This window comes from Ursus arctos, unplaced genomic scaffold (genome assembly GCF_023065955.2).
Source record: "Ursus arctos isolate Adak ecotype North America unplaced genomic scaffold, UrsArc2.0 scaffold_21, whole genome shotgun sequence".
Taxonomy (NCBI): domain Eukaryota; kingdom Metazoa; phylum Chordata; class Mammalia; order Carnivora; family Ursidae; genus Ursus; species Ursus arctos.
The window spans coordinates 18,563,775-18,586,619 of record NW_026622886.1 but is presented as its reverse complement, the minus strand read 5'-3'; the positions used below and the strand labels follow the sequence as shown (position 1 = coordinate 18,586,619).

The following is a 22,845-nucleotide window of genomic DNA, read 5'->3' as shown; positions in this document are numbered from 1 at the left end:
TCTAAACTCTGTTCTCTTCATGTAGATATTATAAATACCTCAGTGAAGCACCAAATTAATAACTCTGTGTTCACCATTGAAACAAATGAATTAAGACCTAGGCCAGTTAGCTACATCATTGAAGTTACTTGTTTTGAGCACTTTAGTAGATGGGAGAAGAGGAGGTGCTTTTGTGCACACTGTCTCCATATTTGGATATTGACAATACTGACGATTAGCATTAAACTCCTTTAAGTTTCCCACTCTTCTTTTTTTTAGTTGGATTTCATGGGAGGAGAGGGAAGGAATGAGGGGAAGCTTAATACTTGACAATATCAAACTAGCTAATTCCTAGTTGAGAACTAACTTCTGTAGATTTCTAAGTGGGGAGAGTGGGATTCCCCTTTTTATAGAGTACTTATGTGGAGCCTCAAAGTCAATTGCCTTCTTTTCACTAGAAGTTTATAGATTACCTGTACTTCTGGAAGGTTCCTCAGGTTTCTCTTTTCTTCTCTTAGGAGCCCTACCATTCTCCCTTGTCCAGATATATGTTTCTTGATTTTTATCCTTCCTCTTCCTATTGGCCCCCTTTATAGCCCAGGTCCTTATTAGATTGTGCTCATATATTGTAGTAGTCTCTTAACTGACTTCCATTTTCTTTTTTATTGTGTAAACTCTACCCCCAATGTGGGGCTCAAACCATGACCTCAAGATCAAGAGTCGAATGCTCTGCTGACTGAGCCAGCCTGGTGCCCCAGCTGACTTCTGTTTTCAATACCCTTTTCCTCTAAACTATCCTTAGAAGATAGCTTCTAAGCTAGGTTCTATCCTTGCAGGCTCCCTCCAGATTGTTCTTAAACAGGAGTACATTGATAATGGTTCTCTAGCTTTAAAGTTCTCCCTTTCCTACTCTATTAATTCTAAACTTTTTTTCCTGGTTTCAAGCCTATCATATGAGTCCATCATTTCCAACTATATTCCCTACTCTTTCTAATATAGATATCCTCCTCTGGTTATATTTATCTAATTAGACTATGGTTCCACAAGCTTATTATTTTTATTCATGAAAAACATTCATGCTGGGATGCCTAGCTTGCTCAGTTGGTAGAGCATGCAACTCTTTGGGGTCATGAGTTCAACCCCCACATTGGGAGTAGAGTTTACTTTAAAAAAAAAAAAAAAAAAAGCTTAAAAAAAGAAAAACATGCATGCTGATCTCTTTATACCAAGAATTCTGTCTTTTCCACCAAGCTGCCCTTTCCACCAGTTGCTCGTCCATGAATCTGAGGGGCACTGAAGGGAATTGGAAGGAAGTCTTGAGCAGCAATATATGTAGCAGATTAAGAACTTTTCAGGAGCAGCAGTAAAAAGTAAAGAGTTCCTGCAGCCTATTTGTTCATATGTTGGGCCTACATGAATCAGAGACTATTATGTTTTAGGCACTCTTGTTTTCTATGCGTCCAATGTTTTTGTCTCTATAATGAAATTACAATCTCTATCAGTAGGGGCTTTATTATCCCCCCCAGTGTTCACTCAGCAAAATATTCATTCAACAAGTAGTTTCTGAGGCACTGTTTCCTGCTGAGTCCCTAGTACATAGATCAAGAGACGAAAATCCCTGTACTCCTGGAGGCTCACATTGCAGCAGGGTAAACACTTGATCTCCTGCTGAGTCCCTAGTACATAGATCAAGAGACGAAAATCCCTGTACTCCTGGAGGCTCACATTGCAGCAGGGTAAACACTTGATCCTCCACTTGTACCAATTATATGTCCTATTTAATTAGCAATAATCAAGGATATCAATCAACGTCTAATCTATGTCGCATTCTTTAAGAACTAGATTTATCGACTAAAAATGTGTAGGAAGACTGAAAATAGCATTGTTTATAATCCTGTATCCTTTTTATTGTTTAGTATTTTCTCCATGTAGCTTTAAAATTATCCTGTTGACAATATGGGCAAGGATATAACAATGAAAGAAATGTGTGTCTTTTTTCAGGTATGTGCTTCTGGTAGTTTACATCTGAAAGGGCAGTAATGCTGATTTGATTTTGTTTGTGAAAATAAGTAAAAAGCTGCTTATACCATAAAATGCTTTTTCCATGAAAAATTTCAGTACATCTTCCAGAGTTGTTTTCATCTCTGCCTACAGGGGTAAAGTCCGAATGGAATTAGAGAGGGATATTCTACACTGGAACCTGCTGTGGCCATTTTTTTCTGTTGTTGCTGCTTCTCTAGTGGAGTTACTGCAGCTTAGGGATCTGTTTCTTGGAAATGGACACCTTTTACAAATTATTTTTTTAAATAAACGCCAGATCTTCAAGAAGCACTTTTTTTTTTCTTCCGTCATGCTTCCTAATATATTGTATTGTACTAACCCCTCATACTGGGAGGAGAGACTGCCTAGCAAGCAACCCACTGCCTACTAACATCAAGAGGGGCTAAATAAAACTTCATTTTCCTTGAAAGGACAACTTCTGCCGTATGGATAAAATATTTATGTATTATGCTTTGTACAATAGTTGATTTTGAATACAGATTTTGTTTTCTATTTTTCTGTGACATTACAAAATGTGTAGAAGTTATGGCTTTACTTCATCAGGGTCTTGTTAGGTGGTTGGCAAGTAAGTTGAATTGTGTGCATTTTTTTTTTCCATGCTGTTTTAACTTGTAAATATATATGTGCTGAAGATACGATTATTATCTGGATGACTTTAGGCCTTTTAACTGACACATTATCAGTAAAAATCATGCTGCTTATTCTTTCATAAGATGGTTCTCAAACTTTAGTGTGCATCAGAGTAAAGTGTAGGGCTTATCCCCACTCACAGTGTCCCCCTTCAGTAGGTCTGGGTGGGGCCCGAAAATTTGCATTTCTATCAAATAACCTGGTGGTAAGACTGATGCTGTTGGTTTGGGGACCGCACTTGGAGAACCACTGCTTTAATATTTTGAATAAGAGAATGTGTGAGGTGTTATAAAATCTTCATCAAAACCCCATCTCATTTCATTTCTTAGGCATTCTATCTCTTATAAAGGTCTCTGGATTTATAAATTTACATAGATTTTACTAGAAAGTTTTATTTAGCTTTTATTTATTGTTCTTTATAAGAAAAAACTACTGGAAGTTTAAAGTTTAAATCATTGCTGGGTCCTTAGTTATTATTTTTCTTTCTTTTTTTCTTTTGTTTTTTTTTTTTTTTTTTTTCCTTGAAGCTGTGTTGAAATCCTTGTCTCCTGTAGACCCAGTGGAACCCATAAGTAATTCAGAACCATCAGTGGATTCAGATATGGGGACAGTTGGTAAAAATGATACTGAAGAGGAAAATAGTAAACCCTCCACAGCTGACAATGAAATAAGTAGTAGGACTGAGTATTTATCTGAAAACCCTCTAGATGGTAAAAATAAAGACAATTCTGCAAATGAAGTCTTCTTCCAAGGAGCTGAAGAAAGAGTGTGTTACCAATGTGAGAGTGAAGAGGAATCTCAGCAGGCAGATGTAGGTAGCCTGTCCACTGCCCATGCAACTTCCAGGGACTTATTACAGCCCTCCATTAAGCAGAGGCTGGCACGGCTCCAGCTGTCACCGGATTTTACCTTCACTGCTGGTCTTGCTGCAGAAGTGGCTACTAGATCTCTCTCCTTTACCACCATGCAGGAACAGACTTTTGGTGATGAGGAGGAAGAACAAATAATACAAGAAAATAAAAATGAGGTAGAAGAGAAGTAAGAACCATGAAGGATTTTAAATTGTTGCTTTTATGCAGGTGTTTTAGCTTCAACACTAGATAATCCACTGGAAAGGGAAAATGAGTGTTACGTTTACTATATATAAAGCTAAGATGTGAATTTACAGCAAGAACCCTGGTTGAACAACTGCTCTGAAAATAGTAGCTAACCTGTAAATGGCAAATCTTTTAGGAAAAGAAGAAGGTAAGGGCTCTTTTGAATAAACTGCTGTTCTATTTGCAGTACAACTGATTGATCTTGGGAATTCTTTAGGTACTTTTAGTAAGAAACAAATTTATCATTTCTTGCCAGAATTTGCTAAAATGACTGGGATAATTCTGTTGCAAGAACATTAACATTTAGTATGACTCCTTTTTACTGTATTCTCGCAGTAATTAACTGCAGCTATTATGTTAATAACTTGTTTGTATTTTATTTTTGTTTATACCAGTCTTAAAGATGCAGGTTCTGAATAAAAAAAAAATTGAATTCATACAATTAATGTGTACTGGGGTTTGGAACTAAAAAGTAGTGTCAGAAATACTGGGATTGTTACACGTTTCTTATGTTTCCTTGTTCATACCTGTATTTGGTAGTTAATTTTAAGATGTCCTAATAATCTTTAAAAGAAAAACATTGTACTGTTTTAAAAATTAGCCTTTCAATTATTTTTGTGTTTATCTTCTGGTCTTGTTATAACTAATAGGGAACGATGTCAAAGTGGGACCCCTATAGTCCAAGGCCCCATTCCCAACTTTGCAGAAAGTTCTTTGTTTAGGTTTGCCTACAGATAATTGGGTGCCATTAACACAAGCCAGTCACTTAAGCTGCTGATTTCTAATGTGACGCGACACCCTCTCCACCTTAATGAGATTCTGGAAACATCCTGTCTGCTTCCTGGAAAGCATCCTTGTCTCCTTAGTACTTCATTTACAAACTACCTCTTAAAAGAGGTTGCTTTCCAAATTGTCCAGTGTTAAATGATTACATTTTCAAAATGTGACATTTTCAGGAGTATATTGTTTCTTGAAACTTACAGCTCTTACACACTGACATAGTTTATAAGACATTACTTGGGGAAAGTATAGGAATAATAATTTATGCTGCTGTCCTAGAGAGGAGATTACATGATGAATATAGTAGATTATCTTTAGAGTTAAGAAATTATTCAGATTCCTGTAGACTTATAGCACTTTGAGTTAGTAGTTTTATGTATACCAAGGGGATTTTTATTTAATTTTTTCCAGTAATCTTTGGAAATTTATTTTTTAACCTGAGGAGAAACTTCGTTCTGCTTTATATGAATAATAAGAGACCCTCTTCTGCCTATTGCCAAAAATTCTGGGATTTATCCATAATTAAGCTCTTAGGATTATCTTAGGGTGGGCCCAGTTTACCACTTAGCAATAGTCAGCTAAATTTCAAGAAAAAACAAATCTTGTTTTGAGACTGACGACTGTATTCGTAAATAATAATACTTTCTTTTTAAATTACTTAGTTTGATAACTCCTTTTCTCCTTGGATTTAGAAGAAGCAATTTTGGAAAAACTTGGTAATTTTTCTCGTAATCTGTAACCTTACACAGCAAGAATTAGAGTTTAATAACTTTAATTCTTTAATTGTATTATTTTTATTATAGCGGTTTGGGAAAAATATCTTCATAATATTTTATCAGTTTTATTCAGTGCTCTCTGAGGTGATACTTTTTAATTTTAAAAGACTGATTTTAATTAGGAATTCCTAATCTTCTAGCCTGATCTGTTTTATTCACTAGTTGTTAACTTAATTCCTTGAAAATTCTACTTGTTGAAACCATGATATAAGGATCTTGGGACTTTAACTGAAGCTTCTTTTTTTGTGTGTAGTTTTCAAAATTTCTTTCATCTTTTAAAATGCTTCTAGGATAAAATATTAAATTCCCTGTGAATATTCCTAATTTTCTCTTATAATAGTCTAAAAGTCAGTGTTTCTCAGTTTTTTTTATGGGGCACCTACCTTAGAATAAATTCGAAGTCTGATTTTTTCATTGCAGACTGGGGCCATACTCCCAATCCATTCTTAGTTGGTCATTTTGGAATGACACCTAAGTGATGTTTATGCCCAGTAAAATCTAAGAACCTCTCTCTAGGACTTTGTTTTTCTTACCATGAATACCTTAGGAAGTAAAAAAAAAAAAAGGCCAATGTAATTATATGTAGGTACTCTTGTTTGTTACTTTTCTAAGAATATTTCACTTTTTATTATCAGGCTTTTGACTAGTCTTAATAGTTGCCATCCTCCTTCCAAAAGAAGCCCTCTAGAAAAAATATTTTGTGATGCAACACTTATAATTGTGCTTTCCAGATTTTACAATGATATTTGGACAGGATAATTCTTGTTAGGAGTAATATCCTAACAGCTTTTAACGTGAACATTTCCATAGTTTATTTTACCAGGATAAACCTAGTACTAAATGTAAGAATGCATGAAAGAAGCTATTTGGGGCATTCTTGAAGACAAGATTTTTACCCTTTGCCTACAGTAAGGAAAGTCATGGCAGTAAATGATCTGGTAACGGTTGTCATAAAGGTTATTTTTTTCAGCTTTCATTAAAACCCGGCATATCTGGCATATCTGGGGCCAGACTCTTGCTGGTGTTTGATTTCTGATCCTCTGCTTATATATTTAAGTTGTCTGTATTATCTGACTTCATAAGTTAAGTCATTTTTAAAATTATACTTCATTAAAATTGTATGTTTGAATATATTTAATTAAGAACTGATGTATTGACTCAGGTTTGATTTCTCAAGTTACTTGGAGACTAGGAGAAACACATTTAAGGCAAATTTCTAAGGAAATTTAAGAATATGGCTTTAAGGCTTTAATACAGAAGGATAGCCTTGAGTTTAAATCTTAGATCCATCATTTAAAAGCTATGGGTGCAGGTGACCTAATAATGTCGTGGGGAATTTTTCCAGCAAAAACCAAATTCTCTGGATTGTTAAGTGATGTTGGTGAATTCTAACTTCTCAGAAGTAGTTAAAAAATAAGTGAAACTTTAGAGACTGAAAAACAAGATCTGGTTATAAGTATGTTAGTAAAATAGGTCAAAAAATTTAAAAAGTTTCTCTAAAAAAATAAATAGTAATATTCTGATTCACATAATAAAGGTGGAGAAGCTTTTGATGTTAAAGCATAAAAAGAATTAAGTTCTGATACATGTCACAAAATTTTAAGTCAATGGGGTGTTAATCAGAAGGGACCCTAGGGGTCATTTCACTCTGTGACCAACTTTTATTTATACACTGTAAGTAATATAAAATGTGAAATATATTGATAAATTATTAGAAATCATATGGGAAGAAAAGTTCAGCTGATTTAGTTTAATTGTAATACATTGTTTCTGTATCAAAACAAAACAAGGAAACAAGAACTTAAATGCCGAAAGACTGTAGATGCCAAGAATGAAAACCAGACAAAGCAAAGATTTATTCTTCCACTTCTATGGATAAGAACATATCTGTGTAATTCAAACTTCTATTAGAAAATGAAGCTACAAATCTAATGGAAGAGAAAATATGGAAAAAAGGCCCTAAGTACAGTAACAATTTACCATTGACAGGTAACTAATTGTGTGAGTTAATTTTCCATGTAACTGAGGCAAATCCATTTATTCTTAACTTTTTTTTTAATAGTTGAATAGGAAAATTTCTAGGATGTACCTTGTGCACTTTTTTCTAGAATATTTAGGATCTAATTTAACTTTTTCTTTGTCATCTTTAAGAATATTGGTTCCTATCACAGGGTGATAAACAGAAATGCACCCTCAGGGGCTCCTAAGATAGATGAGGTTCTGTGTCCTTTTACTCTGTGACCCTGCGATGCTGTGCTTTTTGGGCTATGTCTCGTTTTCACAGTTTCTCTATCTTCCCTTAAAATCAGCTGTCATTTTTGCTGCTGTCTTGGGTGCCTGCCTCTTGCACTAGGCCCCTCATTTGCTGCTTCTAATCTGCCGTGGCCTGAGAAACCAGATTGCAAGCTTGCTAGAGTTGTGTCTAAAATAAGAGTAAGTAGACTGAAAGAAGGCTAAGGGGTGTTTTCAGTCAGTTATGTGCATGGACTTTGTGGTATCTGTTGGCTGCTTAGCATACTTCTGTTTGCCTCTTCATTCTTTACTAAGGATTTGCTAAAAATACTTGGTTGAATATGTGATTGCCATATATTTAAAGTATTAATTCAGTTTTTATATGTTGATGTTTCTAGGACTCTCCATTAATGAATTCAACTGTAAAAGAAAATGCGACTATCATCTTTATACAAATCATTGTGAATATTTTAGGAAAATGTTAAATGTTTTGTTCTTGTTGATTGTTCCTAGTATAGGACACAGACTGAAAACTTAGAGCGTTATAAATGTGACTCCCAACTCTCTGTTCACCAAGATTTATATTCTAGAACTATAGGTTTGAGACTAAACATGCATGGCTAATTTACTAAGAACTGGCTAACTGAATATTTGGAGAATGACTCATTCTAGCTATACGAGTTTTCTATAGAGCTTAAACCCCTTTAAGCATTAAAAATTTTTGGAATAATTTCTGAAGGTAATCCTTTTAAAACAGTATGCATTGCTGTCTTATTAAACAATATATGAAAATCATTTTAATCTTTTTTGATGGCAGAATGATCATTATTAACAAGTTATTATACTGATAGTCTAATTAGGCACTGAGAGCTATATGCCCTTTTACTAAGTGGCTCCATTCTGCTATGCTTTTTTCATTTTATCTTTGTTTTCTGTTAGTAGTTCTGATTCCTTCAACTCCTACACTTACTGCTTGCTTAAGTGTGTCCGTAGCAATGGCCTTTCTCCACCTTCGTAATGCTCCTTCTAGTCTGCTTTGGTTTTGGAAACCAGGTAACTAAGACAGCTAGAGTAATATATAAAGTAAGAGTAAATTGACTCAGTGAAGACTAAAAACTGGATTATACTTAAACGCATGGATTTTGTGGGTATCTATTACTCATTACCTATTTCATTGCTATCTTTAAAATAAGTGAAGTTACTAAATTCGATACCTGCTCTGAAAATAGAAGAGTTGTTATTGTACAAGGGAACCATTTCGTTTCCATACTTTACCTTCTCTATATTCTATCCTTTAATCTTTTGGCTCTGATTAAAACCAGTCCCTCAAATTAGCTTTTTCTGCAGTACTCTCTAAATTGGATACCACATACTTCTAAGAATCTCTTTGGCTAGTTTGGTTTTGTTTTTAGAGAGATGCATCTTCATTTCTGAAACATGAAGTAGGCTGAGTCCTGGGAAATAAGAAAACTATCATTATTGATATCCCAGAGAGCTGAGAAGTAATAAGATTTTTAGACTCTAGGCAGTTTTACCACAAAGAATTTATTCTTTGTGCAGGATTTTAAGACAGTATCTTTGTTTTCGCTCAATGAAATGTATGTTAAAAGCTTGCCAAAAGTTATCAGTGTTAGAGCTAATGATATTGACAGATCCTTGAATGACTAAATTCCCATTCTCTATTTTGCGTGTTTAAATTATCATTTAATATGTTAAATAAGCATGATGATTTTTCTCTCTTGAATGAAAAATAAACATGAAATTTGCATGTTATAATGTTTGCAAGTAAAATTCAAATCTGTCTAGAAAGGGATACCTGGCTTTGAATAACTTAGTTTTACCAATAGGCTGATTATGTTTTAGTCCATACATTGATTCCTCCATCCATCATATACAGGGTTATTGGAAAATCAGTCTATGGTCATGACTCATCACCTAACGTTATTCATATGCTACTGGAAGGGAATTATGATATAATATTCATTTAAAAATCGATGACCCAAACCCATTTCTTGAGTTGAGACTGCCATTACAGAATAGCCATGATGCCAAACCCTGGTTGGTGGTACAAGGAGAAAAATTGTCCTTGAGTATAGTTGTGAGAGGAAAGTGATTCTACTCAGTGTAATTGCTATAAATCAAAAAAGAGGATGAACTGATTCCAGGATTCACATATACAAAAGCATAACATGAAGAGCTGATTTTATGAATAAGGAGTTGATTTTATGGAAATCCTAAAATGTGTGCTAAATTAAAATGCATATGGTATTTTTTAAATGGTGTACATTTTAACCTGTCAGCAATTGAGTTAATTTGTTTCGTCCCTATTTATTGAATTTCATTCGGCACGTGGCAAACATGTTATTGAAATACGACAGTATTTAAGTGGTGTGTACTTCTGACACACTATTTTTCAAAGTGAGTATATTCTGTGAGTCATCGTAGAAATATTTCCCCTCATATTTGTATCTTAAGAGTTTCTCAAGATAAGGGGTAATTCTACTGTTTTGAACTTTACATTTTCCACTTTTAGAGCATTTCCTAAAGGTTGGCTGCCTACAAATGGGTTTATTTCATCTTTGAACATCTTTTCTAAAACTAAAGCATGTCTTTTACAAGTTTATTTTTTCTGATATCCTAAGAAATTAGATCTTTTTTCCTCTCCCAAGTAAATTTAAAATTAATTCAATTTTTAAGTCAAAGTATTTTCTGAACAGTACTAGCACCTGGAAACGTACAGAAAACTCCAGAAATGCCACTCCCATTCCATAAAGATTGCTGTATGGTCCTGGTACAGCCCTGGAGGTCCATATGGGTGAAAAGTCCAGAAGTCACCTGAGCTGAAAGCACTCCCAAGGAGTTTGGTTTTGTTTGGGTTTGTTCTAGGTATGGTCCCAGGGATCCCAGATCAAACCAGGCCCCTGGGCCTATCCTAGAACCAACCTAAACTCGCGCATCATTCCTGGAACATCAAGAGTGTGAAGACTGAAGAGAACCTGAGGCTGACTAGACATCCTACGTTCACCAAAACTCACTTTTCTTTGTATGTGTGCCAACAGTTAGCAAAAATTGGTTGGTTAATCCTTCTAAAATTAGAGGAATAACAATGGATAGCAAAATAAAGTCTACCAGACTTTGACATTAAAGTAATTTATCGCAGTAGAAATGTGATGTGTAATATGGTTATTACTAATTGCTGGTGGGAGAATTGTTCTTGTAACTTATCAGATCTCTATCTCTATTTAATGGTTGAAACAATTTAGCCACCAAAAAAAAAATTTCTCCCCCGAAATTAATGTTTTCTGTTTTTGTTTTTCTCACTTTCTACTCAACAATATGATAGCAGTCTCATTTAATTATACATAGTTTCTGAAAGGCATTTGGTCTTTGCCCTGTAACTCCAATGCTAAGTAATTTTAAACTTTTGTTTCTGGAGATCAATGCCTTTTTCTTTTAATCTTGAATCCACCATATCGCTTTGAGCTTGCTTTTTAGGTTCAGGTCTGGGAAGATCCTTAGCATCGTTTGTAGACACCAAGTCCCTTGTCAGATTCATTGTAAACTAGGTTTCAGAATCTGCTATGGTTGGTGGAAACAAGCTAGGATGATAGAGTGGAAATGGATTAATACCTCACAGATTGCTAAAGTATTTTGCAGAATAAGGTTTTTAGCAAGTTTCTTTATTTTTGTACCCTGCTGCTCTGGATTTTTAAAAGATTCTGACCTACTTGATTCATCAAGTGGTCTCACATCATAACTGTGACATTGCTATTTTACTTAATTTGAGGACAGGATTTCTGAAAAGGCATGTAAAGGCCCCAAATCCAAAGGTTATGATACACAATGGAAATATATACTTTTGGTAAAATGACATTTCAGTAGGTTTAGACCATGTTTTAAAAAATTGCAGACAAATCAGGGACTCCCAACTGTGAAAAGAGCCCCAAACTGTGCTGTTCCTCCAAGCCCTGTCACTGGAAAAAAATGGATCAATGAGTTATCCTATAAAATAGGACTGTGAGCTTGAGGCTCATTCTGCAGAATTCAACCCTGGGATTAGTTCTGTACTACATTCATCACATAGACGCTTCATCCCATAGATTCTATTATTTTTGCCTTTTAAATTGTACTATGTTTACCCTTTTCTCTCAATGTTTTCCTGTTTGGACAGTGTTTCCTGTTTGCATAAATCAAAACTATACATTAGTATATGTATTTCTTTTTGATAAAACAACAGCCTTTGGATCTAAAGATCTTTGGATTTTTATTCCTTTTAATGTCAAATGATTTAAATGCATTCACTGTCTTGTAAATTCACTCTTAATTTGTGCCTCAATTCTTCAGATTCTTTTTTTTCTAATGAACTATATTAGAATTAAATAGGTGAGCCTTATATTGGTGTCTTCCAAAATTTATGACGTTTTGCATTCACCCAAACATGAAAATGTTCTGATATCAACAGTCTTGTATCCATGCCCTAATCTGTGAGCATAGGTAACTATTTCTTGACATAGCATGAAATGTATGAACCCATCTTGTGTTTACTATGTATACAGTAAGTGTTCTCAGTATTTTGGGGGGGGGGGTTGGAATTTGCATTCTCTTTTAACATTGTATGAACACTGAAAACAGGAGCGTGTGAACTATGGTCAGGCTTGTTTACATAGTAAGTTTCTAAAGTCAGTCTTCATTCTTCATTTAACACTGGAGTGTTAAGCTGTATTTTTTAAAAAATATCATTTAAGAATATTCATTCAGAGATACTTAAATTTTTACTTTTGAATACTTATATTTTATGTAGAACTGTAAATTTCCTACCCTACCTGAAGACTTGAGATTATAGCCTTTCTCATCAATACTTTCTTTGATCACTTGATACATTTTAGCATATCAAATTTTTAAAGGATTTTTACAAGAATGCACAGTAGGTTTGCATATGTCTGTATTATTGTTCCTCCTAAGCTTAACAAGTCTCTAATAAAATCTGTACTACTTTGTGTCTTCTGTGTGTGTGTTTTTATTCTGGTGTTTGCAACATGAATTAGCCAAAAGGTAAAAATTGTTTTTCTCTTCCTTTTATCTCTATTTTTCTTCTATTATAGTATTTTCCAGAATTTGTTACCATACCAACAAATGACAGCAGTTTTCTAGGGAAGCCATGGATTCATTAGTCTAAGTTTGTTTGGTCATTAAAGTGCCTCACATGAAAATTTATCAGAGTGAAAACAGCAGATGAATTTTAAAAGCTCGATTTTCACCCTTCTCAGTGACTGTCAGCCATCAGATACATTCTAATCATGTTACATTTGTTGACTTGTATGACCTTCCCGACAGAAAAGACATACTGAATTAAGAAGAAGGTTAATATGATCCAATGGATCATAGTTTGTCCTATGTAACTGAATGAATGATTGGTCTGAACCTTTCTAAGCTTAGCTACAATACTGGGAACATTCATGGTAACTCCAGAATGGCTCTGTAGACTGAATGCTGGTTAAAGAGAAAGTGGCCTTCCTTGAGCTGAACTTTTATTTACCTATTTGTTTTACTATTACAAAAATGTATTTAACAAAAAAAAAAATTCATTAAGAAAATGCCCACGACCTGATTTTTAGATTGTAGAAAAACAGGTGCTGTGGAGAAGGGACATGTGGAAGCAGTTGATTTCTTCCAGTGAACACACCCATTATTTATTTTCCTCATATTCCCACCATTCAAATATCGTTCTTTTGCCCACTGCTTGCCATCTCCATACATTCATCTATCACAAAATTCAGAAAGGGACTGAACCCCCAGTATTTCTTGGACCTGTCCACCACCATTCAATTTCCTTCTTGTGCATAAATTTTTTCAACCCTTGAGGGTAAGCTTTGCTCGTGGTGTCTTGTTGGCAAGCTCAATGACGCTTCCAAATGGACTTGAACTGAACTTTTTAAATAGATAAGCCACCTCTTCTCAGAAAAGATTTGAAGCAAGAAACAAGCATTCATAAAGGCAGTTCTTGACATTTGGCCCTTGTCTGGGATTTACTAATGAAAAGCACGAGATAAGGCAGAATATGTGTAGTTACTCTACCGGATCCTGAAGTCATCGGGTAGGAAATATCCTGTACAATAATCACTCTTCGTCTTCACAATTTGCTTTTGAAGGTCTTTAGCAGATGTGCTATAGCCATTGAAAATAAAGTTGGCAAATACTAATTTTCCCCGAATGTACATCTGTAAAAATTAATAGAACATTTTCAGAATCTGTTCATACAAAAATCAGTCCTACTTACCTTTTTTTGAACTTTTTTTGTTTTTTAAGTAAGCTCTATGCCCAACATGGGGCTTGAACTCATGACCCCAGATCAAGAATCATGCTCTACTGACAGCCAGTCAGGCACCCCAGTCCTAATATGAGAAAAGATCTTAATGTGTCCCTATGAGAAAATGTTTACATTTATATACAAAATATTATTAAGCATCAAACATGTTCCTAGAACCTGAATATATTGTTTGAAGGTAAGGAAACAGGCTCAGTAGTTTTCTCACTCAAAGTTGTGCACATGAAGTGTCAGAATCCAGTATCCTCCCCAGTTGTAAAAGACATCCTTATCATCAGTTGCCTGCAGATACATTTCATTTTACAGCTGAACTCTAGGAGTACACAGAGCCCTTGAATTTGGAAGTCAGTAGACGGATTATGGACAAAACTACTTCTCTAAAACTCAGGGCAAATCATTTAACCATTTCAAGGTATAGTTTCCTCTGTTAAAAAAGCATTAATTATGAATTGGACTAGACCTCTAAAGTTCTCTTCCAGGGCTAAAATTCTTAGATTCTTTATTTCTTAATGAAAAGATATAACTCTACTATGTAAAGCCAAGTTTGTCATTCTATTCCAGGGTGAAAGAGTGCTTATATTTACGACACAGGTGAGCAGCCTAAGAAATATTCAACCTTGACATTAAGAGGATAAAAAGGTAGTAGGGGGGAGCCTGGGTGGCTCATTCAGTTAAGCAGCTGCCTTCAGTTCAGGTCGTGATCCCAGGGTCCTGGGATCAAGTTCTGTGTCTCTGCTCATGTGTGTGCTCTCTCAAATAAAATCTTAAAAAAGAAAAAAAAAAGTGGTAGGGGTAGAAGATAGTAGTTTTAAAAAGTATAGCTGGTTCCAGCTAAGAATTAAGTATATTTTACATCTTAAAGCAGTCTAATACTAGTACTTACAAAAGGGGTGTAAGAATTTGAAAGGAACAGGGGCGCCTGGGTGGCATAGCAGTTAAGTGCCTGCCTTCGGCTCAGGGCGTGATCCCGGCGTTATGGGATCGAGCCCCACATCAGGCTCCTCCACTATAAGCCTGCTTCTTCCTCTCCCACTCCCCCCGCTTGTGTTCCCTCTCTCGCTGGCTATCTCTGTTAAATAAATAAATAAAATCTTAAAAAAAAAAAAAAAGAATTTGAAAGGAACAATAGTTCCCTATGATTGCATGTTACTCCTTTCCTCTTCTATGGCATAATCTTTTCAATATGAAGGAACGTCCTATTACAAGATTTCCTCTATAGGAATAGAATTTTCTGGTTTATCTTCATTTCAGCAACAAAAGAATCTTTGTTGTTGTTAAAGATTGCATTTATTTATTTGAGAGAGAACATCAGCAGAGGAAAGGGAAAAGGAGAAGCAGACTCCCCACTGAGTAGGGAGTCCAATGCAGGGCTGGATCCCAGGACCGTGAGATCATGACCTGAGCAGAAGGTAGACGCTTAACCGACTGAGCCACCCAGGCGCCCTTCAGCAACAAAAGTATCTATCTTCTGTCTCATAGCTTGTTCCTTGATCTACAACACTTTATTCTTTAGCACCCATGCCTGGCTATTAGCCATGAAGCCATTTACTTATCTTGCCTGAACTCAGAAGATGAAGCTATGATATATTGGTATTGATAGCCGATGACAAGATTACTATACAAAATATATGAAACTAACATCTGAAGAATTTAACAGTGATAATCCCTTAAGCAGTGACATAGGGTGACTTTTAGGGTTTTTTTCACCACAATAAATGTGAAATACTTGTATAATAGAAAAAAAGTGTAATTTAAGAAATTGGTGAGTTGAGGATGTGTAGGATTTCATTGCTATTTTGGGCTTCTATTCACATAGAAGAAGAAAGCTTATCATTTTGTGTATGTTCAAGCTGTCACCTCTTAGGCTAACCCTGGGGCAGGGCCTAGAGAAAAGGAGAAAGGCTGCAGTGTTTAGTTCTTGCAGAAATAACTTGATCAAAATACAAAAAATTGTTGGACTGGAAAAAACCTTAAGTTTGTATATGTCCAGAGGCCAGGAGGACCAGACCCAGTACCAAAATTCAAAAATTTTTCTTACTGAAATAGTATTGAGTCGGAGTGCAGTTGAAATGCAGAGGTGCCCAGCATTTTATCAACTAAGGACCCCGATACTATTTTCGCCATGGGTACCAGGTTTTGAAGAATTCTGTATCTATCACATAATCTATATTAATCCCTTATATTTTAACTAACCAAGGCTATCAAGGCCATTCAGTTTGAATGTGTGCTGTATGCCAGGCACTGTTCTCAGGGCTAAGGACAGAACAGTGAACTAGAAGGTTTCTGCCCTCATTGAATACTAGAGGGAGAGCCAGACAATATCCCGGCAGTCAGGGGGTGGTAAACACAATACAGAAAACAAAGCCAAGGAAGAGGGATATGGAGAATGCAGTGTACCTTTTTGTACAGGCTGGTCACGTCTGAAGGGAGTGAGGGAAGCCAGTGAGGTCTGGGTAGAAACTGAGCTGGTTTGGGACAGGTTAAGTATGAAACACTTACTGATCATTAGGTGGAAATGCTGGATAGGCATTTGGAGATATGTTGGATATATGAGTCTAAGTTCAAGAGAAAGATCCAGAGTGGGAGATGTCAGCATTTTGGGTCATGTTTAAAGTCATGAACGTAAGTCAGAGGGAGTCAGAACACTGAGATCTTTGAGGAATCTAAAGTTTGTAGGTCAGGAGACAAAAAGGAACCTGCAAGGCGACTGAGGGAGCAGTTAGTGACAGAGAAGTGGTGTCCTTAAAGCAGGATGAAGAAATTATTTCATAAAAGGCAGTGCTGAACATGTCAGCTGTTGCTAAAATACCAAATATGAGGCCATTTGTATATATTTGGAGAAATAGCTGAGTTCAAATCCCTTGCCCATTTTTTGATAAGGTTGCTTATTTCTGTGGTTGAGTTGTAGTTTTTTATTTTTTCTGGATATTAATCTTTTATTGAACATAAGCTTTGCAAATAACTTCTCCCCTTTGGTGAGCTGTCTTTTCACTCTCTTGATAGTCTTGATAGTGTCCTTTGTTTTAAATAAAGATTTTTATTTGAGAGAGGGAGCTCGAGCAGGGGAGGGGCACAGGGAGAGCTGCAGGGAGCCCGATGGGGGGCTCAGTCTCATGATCCCAAGACCACAACTTGAGCCGAAATCAAGAGTCGGACGCTCAACCAACTGGAGCCACCCAGGTGCCCCACTTGCTAGTGTCCTTTCACACAAACATCAGAAATTTTGATGAAGTCCAGTGTATTTTTTCTTCTGTTGCTAAATTTCCTCATCTTTTCAAGAAAGACAAGAGTACCATCTGATTCATAGGATTATCATGAGGATAAATAAATGAATACGTGTGAATACATGTAAAGGGACTCGGACAATGTGTGCCACGTAAGCAGCATTCAATAAATACAAGCTATTATCCAGGCTGTTTGTGTATAAAAACCCATGACCAGGGAGATAGAAGTAGGACACATGACATGGAAGCCAGAGAAGCAGAAGGTTTGAAGAACATGATCAATTGTGCAAAATGATGCAGAGCTTTCAAGAAAGATCAAAAGAACCAACTTAGATTTAGCTCCTGTAAGCTCGGACAGTGCTGTGACAGAGGCAGACACCAAATTATACCGGACTGAGAAAATCTGCTGGTCCTTTCTGGTCTCCAGTGCCAGGTCAGCTGGTCTAGCCCTTCCAGTGATCCAGCCCGAGACTAACCCTGTGGGGTTGCTGAAGGGCAGCAGGGAAAACATGCCATGTGGAGTCAGAACACCTGGGTTAAGGTTCCTGGTCTTCTACCACACAGGAATTCTAATGACCACTTCAAGAAGCATAATCCCTTCAGTTAGCATTGGGTTTAATCACAAGATTCCTAAAAGAAGGCAAGTAACTCCTCTGCACATTCACATAATAAAACTGGTAATCTCATTTCTCTCCCCCCCCCACTGTCCTCAGTGTTGAAGTTCCTTATTACTCATCAGATTGGTGTGAGAATCTTTTTGCAAAAGCCCTTTAGAAACTGAAAAGATATTCTTATTATCTAGTGGGATCCAGTTGGTCCCACTTAACCTGTTTTACTGTGGCGAGAGCTCAAATGTTTAAACCACATTATACTACTGCTCCGGCAATTGAACTGAATGGAACGGAAAGACTTGTCCAAACAACTCAAACCAAGCAAACAGTCCCTGATTTGCTCTCTCAAACTAAATATATTAGCTTTGTGGCGACCAAATATTGACTTAATGACTAAACAAAAGCAGAGATTCTAACTACTCTCTAAACACTCACCACTTACTCTTAATGAATCCAGCCAAGATGCTTCCAGACAGCAACTCTTTCATTTAAGTAGAGACCAGAAAAGGGATGAGTGTTAGTAGAATAAGGAGACCTCCAAAACACTCTCTCCCAAGAATCCTAAATAAGTCTCATTTACAGAAAAAGAAAGAGGAGGCCATTTTTCACTCTCCCTGCCCCTGTACTATATCCGGATGCTGTCAACAGACTCCTCACATTCCCCATTTTGGACTCTGAGCCAGGATACCTAGGTTCAAATCTCAGCTCCACCTCTTAGCTGTGTAAACGACGTGAGGTCTCAGTTTCCTTATCTATTAAGTGGAAACAGCATCATCACCTTGTAGGATTGTTGCCAGGATTCAGGGACTTAGTTTGTGAAAAGGCAGGATTCACAGCAGATATCCCTTTCCTTTGGGTCTCAAGTATCTATCTTTTTGCTGGGGAATTCCCACCTTGTAGAAATGCCTGGGGCCTTGCCAAAAGCTGGGGCAAAGACTTGGTTGGTAAATGAAAGGGGCAAAGCAAAGTAAAAATGGTTTTGGCATTCCTGACGGAAGGAATGGTAAGTGTTCATTCTGTTAGTCAAAAAGTATTTATTGAAAATCTACTTGGGGTGCCCGGCTGGCTCAGTTGGTAGACTATGCGACTCTTGATCTCAGGCTTGTAAGTTTGAGCCCCATGTCGAGTGTAGAGATTACTTAAAAATAAACACTTGGGGCGCCCGGGTGGCTCAATCAGTTGAGTGTCCAACTCTTGATTTTGGCTCAGGTCGTGATCTCAGGGTCCTGCCATCGAGCCTCATGTTGGACTCTGCATTCAGCGCAGAGTCTGTCCCTCTCCCTCTGCTCCTCCTGCACCCCCACTCTCGCTCTAAAATAAATAGATAAAATCTTAAAAAATAAATAAATAAAACCTTAAAAAAAAAGAAAACCTATTTTTCTGGGCATCTTTCTAGGCACTAGGATTCAGGAATGAACAAAACAGACAAAGCCCGTGCCCTCATTGGGGGATCAGATCACAAACCAGTAGATGGATAAGATGCCAAGCAGTGATGGGCGCTATGAAAATAAAGAAGTAAGGGATGGAGAGTGAAAGGGACTCCTTTAGACAGAACAGAAAGGGAAGGCCACAGAGGGTGTAACCTGTGCCTCAGACCCGATGATGTGAGAGAGTAAACTGCAGCTGTCTAGACGACAGCCAGCAGAGAGAGCACCATGTGTACCGCAAGGAGACGGGGAACAGCAAGGGGGCCAGGGCAGCGGAGCAGGTGGGAAGCGGAAGAGAGGAAGGGCCAGGTACAGGAAGTTTTGTGGCCCCTAGAAAAGATCTGGGATTTTACTTCAAGGGTGAGGAGTTTGAGGGTTCTGAGCAGAGACGGGCTGTAATCTGATCTAGGTTTTATAAAGATTACTCCAGTCGCTATAGAGAACAGATAGAAGAGGCAGCAAATGCAGACATAGAGATAAATCAGGGGCTCTTATGAAAGAGGATGCTGCCTGGAGGTGGTGTGAATAGTCAGACTGTATATATTAGGAAGGTAGAGGCTTCGAGATTGGCAGATGGATTACAAACAGGGTATGAAAAAAGAGAAGTCCAGATTTATTTCAGTATTTTTGGTCTAAGTAAACTGGGCAAAGGTCATTTCCTGAAATGAGAAAGAAATGGGGAGGGGCAGATTTTGGAGAAAAAGTAAAGAGTTCGATTTGGGAAAGTTAAGTTAAGATGCCTATGGAATGTTCCAGCGAGATACTGAAACAGTGCGTTGGAACCGGGAGGGACATGGAGTTCTGGGGAGATGCTGTATGTGGGGTTGCTAATGTGGGAACATCAGCAGATGGAGAGTTTCTAAAGCCACAGGACTGGGTGAGAGGTTCTAGTGCAAGTGTAAATGGAGAAGAAAGCAGACATGAGATGAGCTACTCGTATCTCTTCCTAGAGGCCAAGTGAAATGCCTGCTCTTAACCCTAGTTGCATATAAAAATCACTCTAGGGTCTATTAAAAAAAATAGATACTCGGGCTCCACCCAGATCTACTGAATGAGATTCTCCAAGGGGTGAGACCTGTATTCTTTCTTTCCTTCCTTCCTTCCTTCCTTCCTTCCTTCCTTCCTTCCTTCTTTCGTTCCTTCCTTCCCTTTCTTTCCTTTCTCTCTCTCACTTCCTTCCTTCCTTTTTTTTTTTTTTAAGATTTATTTACTTATTTGACAGTGAGAGAGCATTAGTAGGTGGAGTGGCAGGCAGAGGGAGAGGGAGAAGCAGGCTCCCCGCTGAGCAAGGAGCCCACTGTGGGGCTGGATTCCAGGACCCTGTGATCATGACCTGAGCTGAAGGCAGACGCCCAGGCGCCCAAAAGGCCTTTTATTTCTTAAAGAGCTCCACAGCTGGATGGCCAGGTTTGAGGACTGCTGCCCTTGGAAAAAGTAAGGTAAAGAGGGAAGGAGAGGCTGTGGCTCAGACAGTACTAAAAAAAATAGAGTAGAAGCTCAACATAAAACCTTTACTTCACACACACATACAAACCACCACCACTAATTAAAAGCTTAAAAGACAGCTCTGTACCATGTTTGAGTGTAACCCCCTTTCCTCAAAATAATAACTTCATATTTTTTGGTTTACCAATACGTTTTAAATACATTTTCTTGTTTAACCATACATTCTCATTTGAACATAATATTTCTTCTTTCAACAATTAGTCTCACATCAACCCTGTGAACAACAGGTAAAGTTTGCATTTACTTAAATCGAGCCATTAAGTCCAGGTCCTGTTGGTATGCTACTCATCACATCCTCACAACATCCGTAGGTGATTTTCTCCCCAATTTATAAATGAGGAAACTGAGGTAAACCACAGAAAGAAGTCATAGACCTAGGATTCAAACTCAAGTTTCTGACCCCAAAGCTTATGGTCTCACTTCATCAAAAATTGGATTACTGCTCTTATTTTTTTTTAAATGGCTACTAAACTGGATTAGCTTTTAAAGTACAGAACCATTACAGTCTTTCCAGAATGGATAAGGAATTGGGGGCGCCTGGGTGGCTCAGTTGTTGAGCGTCTGCCTTTGGCTCAGGGCGTGATCCTGGCGTTATGGGATCAAGCCCCGCATCGGGCTCCTCCACTGAGAGCCTGCTTCTTCCTCTCCCACTCCCCCTGCCTGTGTTCCCTCTCTCACTGGCTGTCTCTCTCTCCGTCAAATAAATAAATAAAATCTTCAAAAAAAAAAAAAAAAAGGAATTACGCATTAGTGTTTTCCTGATTTTGAAATAACTGTTGTGATATCAGTCTGAACCAGATCTTCACACTTTTTGGTAAGTACTGGTTTTACTCCCATGGTCTTTTGTAAGAAAAACTGCTTCTTAGGGTTGTAGATAGAAAATAGGTAAGCTTCTGGGGCGACTGGGTGGGTCGTTAAGCGTCTGCCTTTGGCTCAGGGCATGATCCCGGGGTCCCGGGATTGAGCCCCGCATCAGGCTTCCTGCTCTGCTGGGAGTCTGCTTCTTCCTCTCCCACTTCCCCTACCTGTGTTCCCTCTCTCGCTGGCTGTCTCTCTCTCTGTCAAATAAATAAAATCTTAAAAAAAAAAAAGAAAAAAAGAAAAAAAAAATATGTAAGCTCCTGATCAAATACGTCTCTAAAATCAGACTATAGGGTAACTGGTTGTCCCTACAACCAATTTGGCTGGTAGGATTTGGTGAGGGAAGTTATAAATTTATTCACACTAAGGAGTTTCACTTCCCTTCTATCTGTGATTAGTCATCCTCTATAGCATTGTGACTTTTCCCTAAAGTTCAGCATTACAAAATCCACATATCTTACCAGTAAGTGTGATCACTAGTTCTTAAACTAATTTTGATAACCACATGCCCTCCTGACTTGCCATAGGGTCACAGGAGAATTTCTGCATGCAACTTTTTTTTTTTTTTTTTAAGTAAACTGTAGGGACACCTGGGTGGCTCAGTCAGTTAAGTGTCTGCCTTCGGCTCAGGTCACAATCCCAGGGTGCTGGGATCAAGTCCCAGGTTGGGCTCCCTGCTCAGCTGGGAGCCTGCTTCGCCCTCTACCCCTCCCCCCTGCTCGTGATTTCTCTCTAACACATAAATAAATAAAATCTAAAAAAATAAAAATAAAAATAAAAAAACTCTATCCCAAATGTGGGGCTTGAACTCACAACCCCAAGATCAAGAGTGCACCTGGGTGGTGCAGTCGGTTAAGTGTCTGACTCCTGGTTTCAGCTCAGTTCCTGATCTCAGGGTTATGATCTCAGGGTCATGAGATGGAGCTCTGAGTTGGGCTCCATGCTCAGCAGGGAGTCTGCTTAAGTCACTCTCCCTCCCCCACTATCTCACTCTCTCCTTCAAATAAATAAATAAATCTTAAAAAAAAAAAAAAAAAAAAAAGTTTCCCATTCCACCCACTGAGCTAGCCAGGCGCCCCATGCATGCAGTGTTACAGGATAAGCATTCTTCCCCAAAGAAACTGCATTCTAAGTCCTCACAGTAAAACCAGACATGCCTAAACCACCTGTTTCTAGATATTTTCTTTGGTTTTCACATACTTAAAGTTAACTTTAAAGGTTTCAAAGCCGTCTCTTAAGGAGGTGCTAGACTTGGAAAGAAAAGAGAATGAAAATTTCAGTTATTTATCATTGCTTAATTAGTTGGTTTTCTTCAAGTTAATTTTTTCTTAAACTT

The 22,845-nt window shown here is 37.5% G+C and overlaps 2 protein-coding genes across 11 annotated transcripts in view; one reads left to right on the top strand and one right to left on the bottom strand.

The window, feature by feature from the left end:
- The window catches only part of VEZT (vezatin, adherens junctions transmembrane protein), a 61,890-nt gene extending 57,681 nt beyond the window's left edge, over positions 1 to 4,209 (top strand). For 8 of the 10 annotated variants that reach the window (XM_026499864.4, XM_026499867.4, XM_044384519.3 and 5 more), the window contains one exon: positions 3,198 to 4,209. In XM_026499864.4, the coding sequence (XP_026355649.1) occupies positions 3,198 to 3,712 (515 nt within the window). In that variant the 3' untranslated portion in view covers positions 3,713 to 4,209. Of the gene's footprint in view, positions 1 to 2,133 lie in introns of all 10 variants that reach the window. The other 2 variants (XM_048218245.2, XM_044384522.3) reach the window with 1 other exon arrangement.
- Positions 1 to 22,845, bottom strand: part of LOC113256142 (uncharacterized protein C3orf20 homolog) — a 159,241-nt gene that overhangs the window by 47,901 nt on the left and 88,495 nt on the right. Inside the window, exon 11 of the mRNA XM_057316550.1 lies at positions 13,631 to 13,773. Coding sequence (XP_057172533.1) covers positions 13,631 to 13,773 — 143 coding nt within the window. The remainder of the gene's footprint in view (positions 1 to 13,630; positions 13,774 to 22,845) is intronic.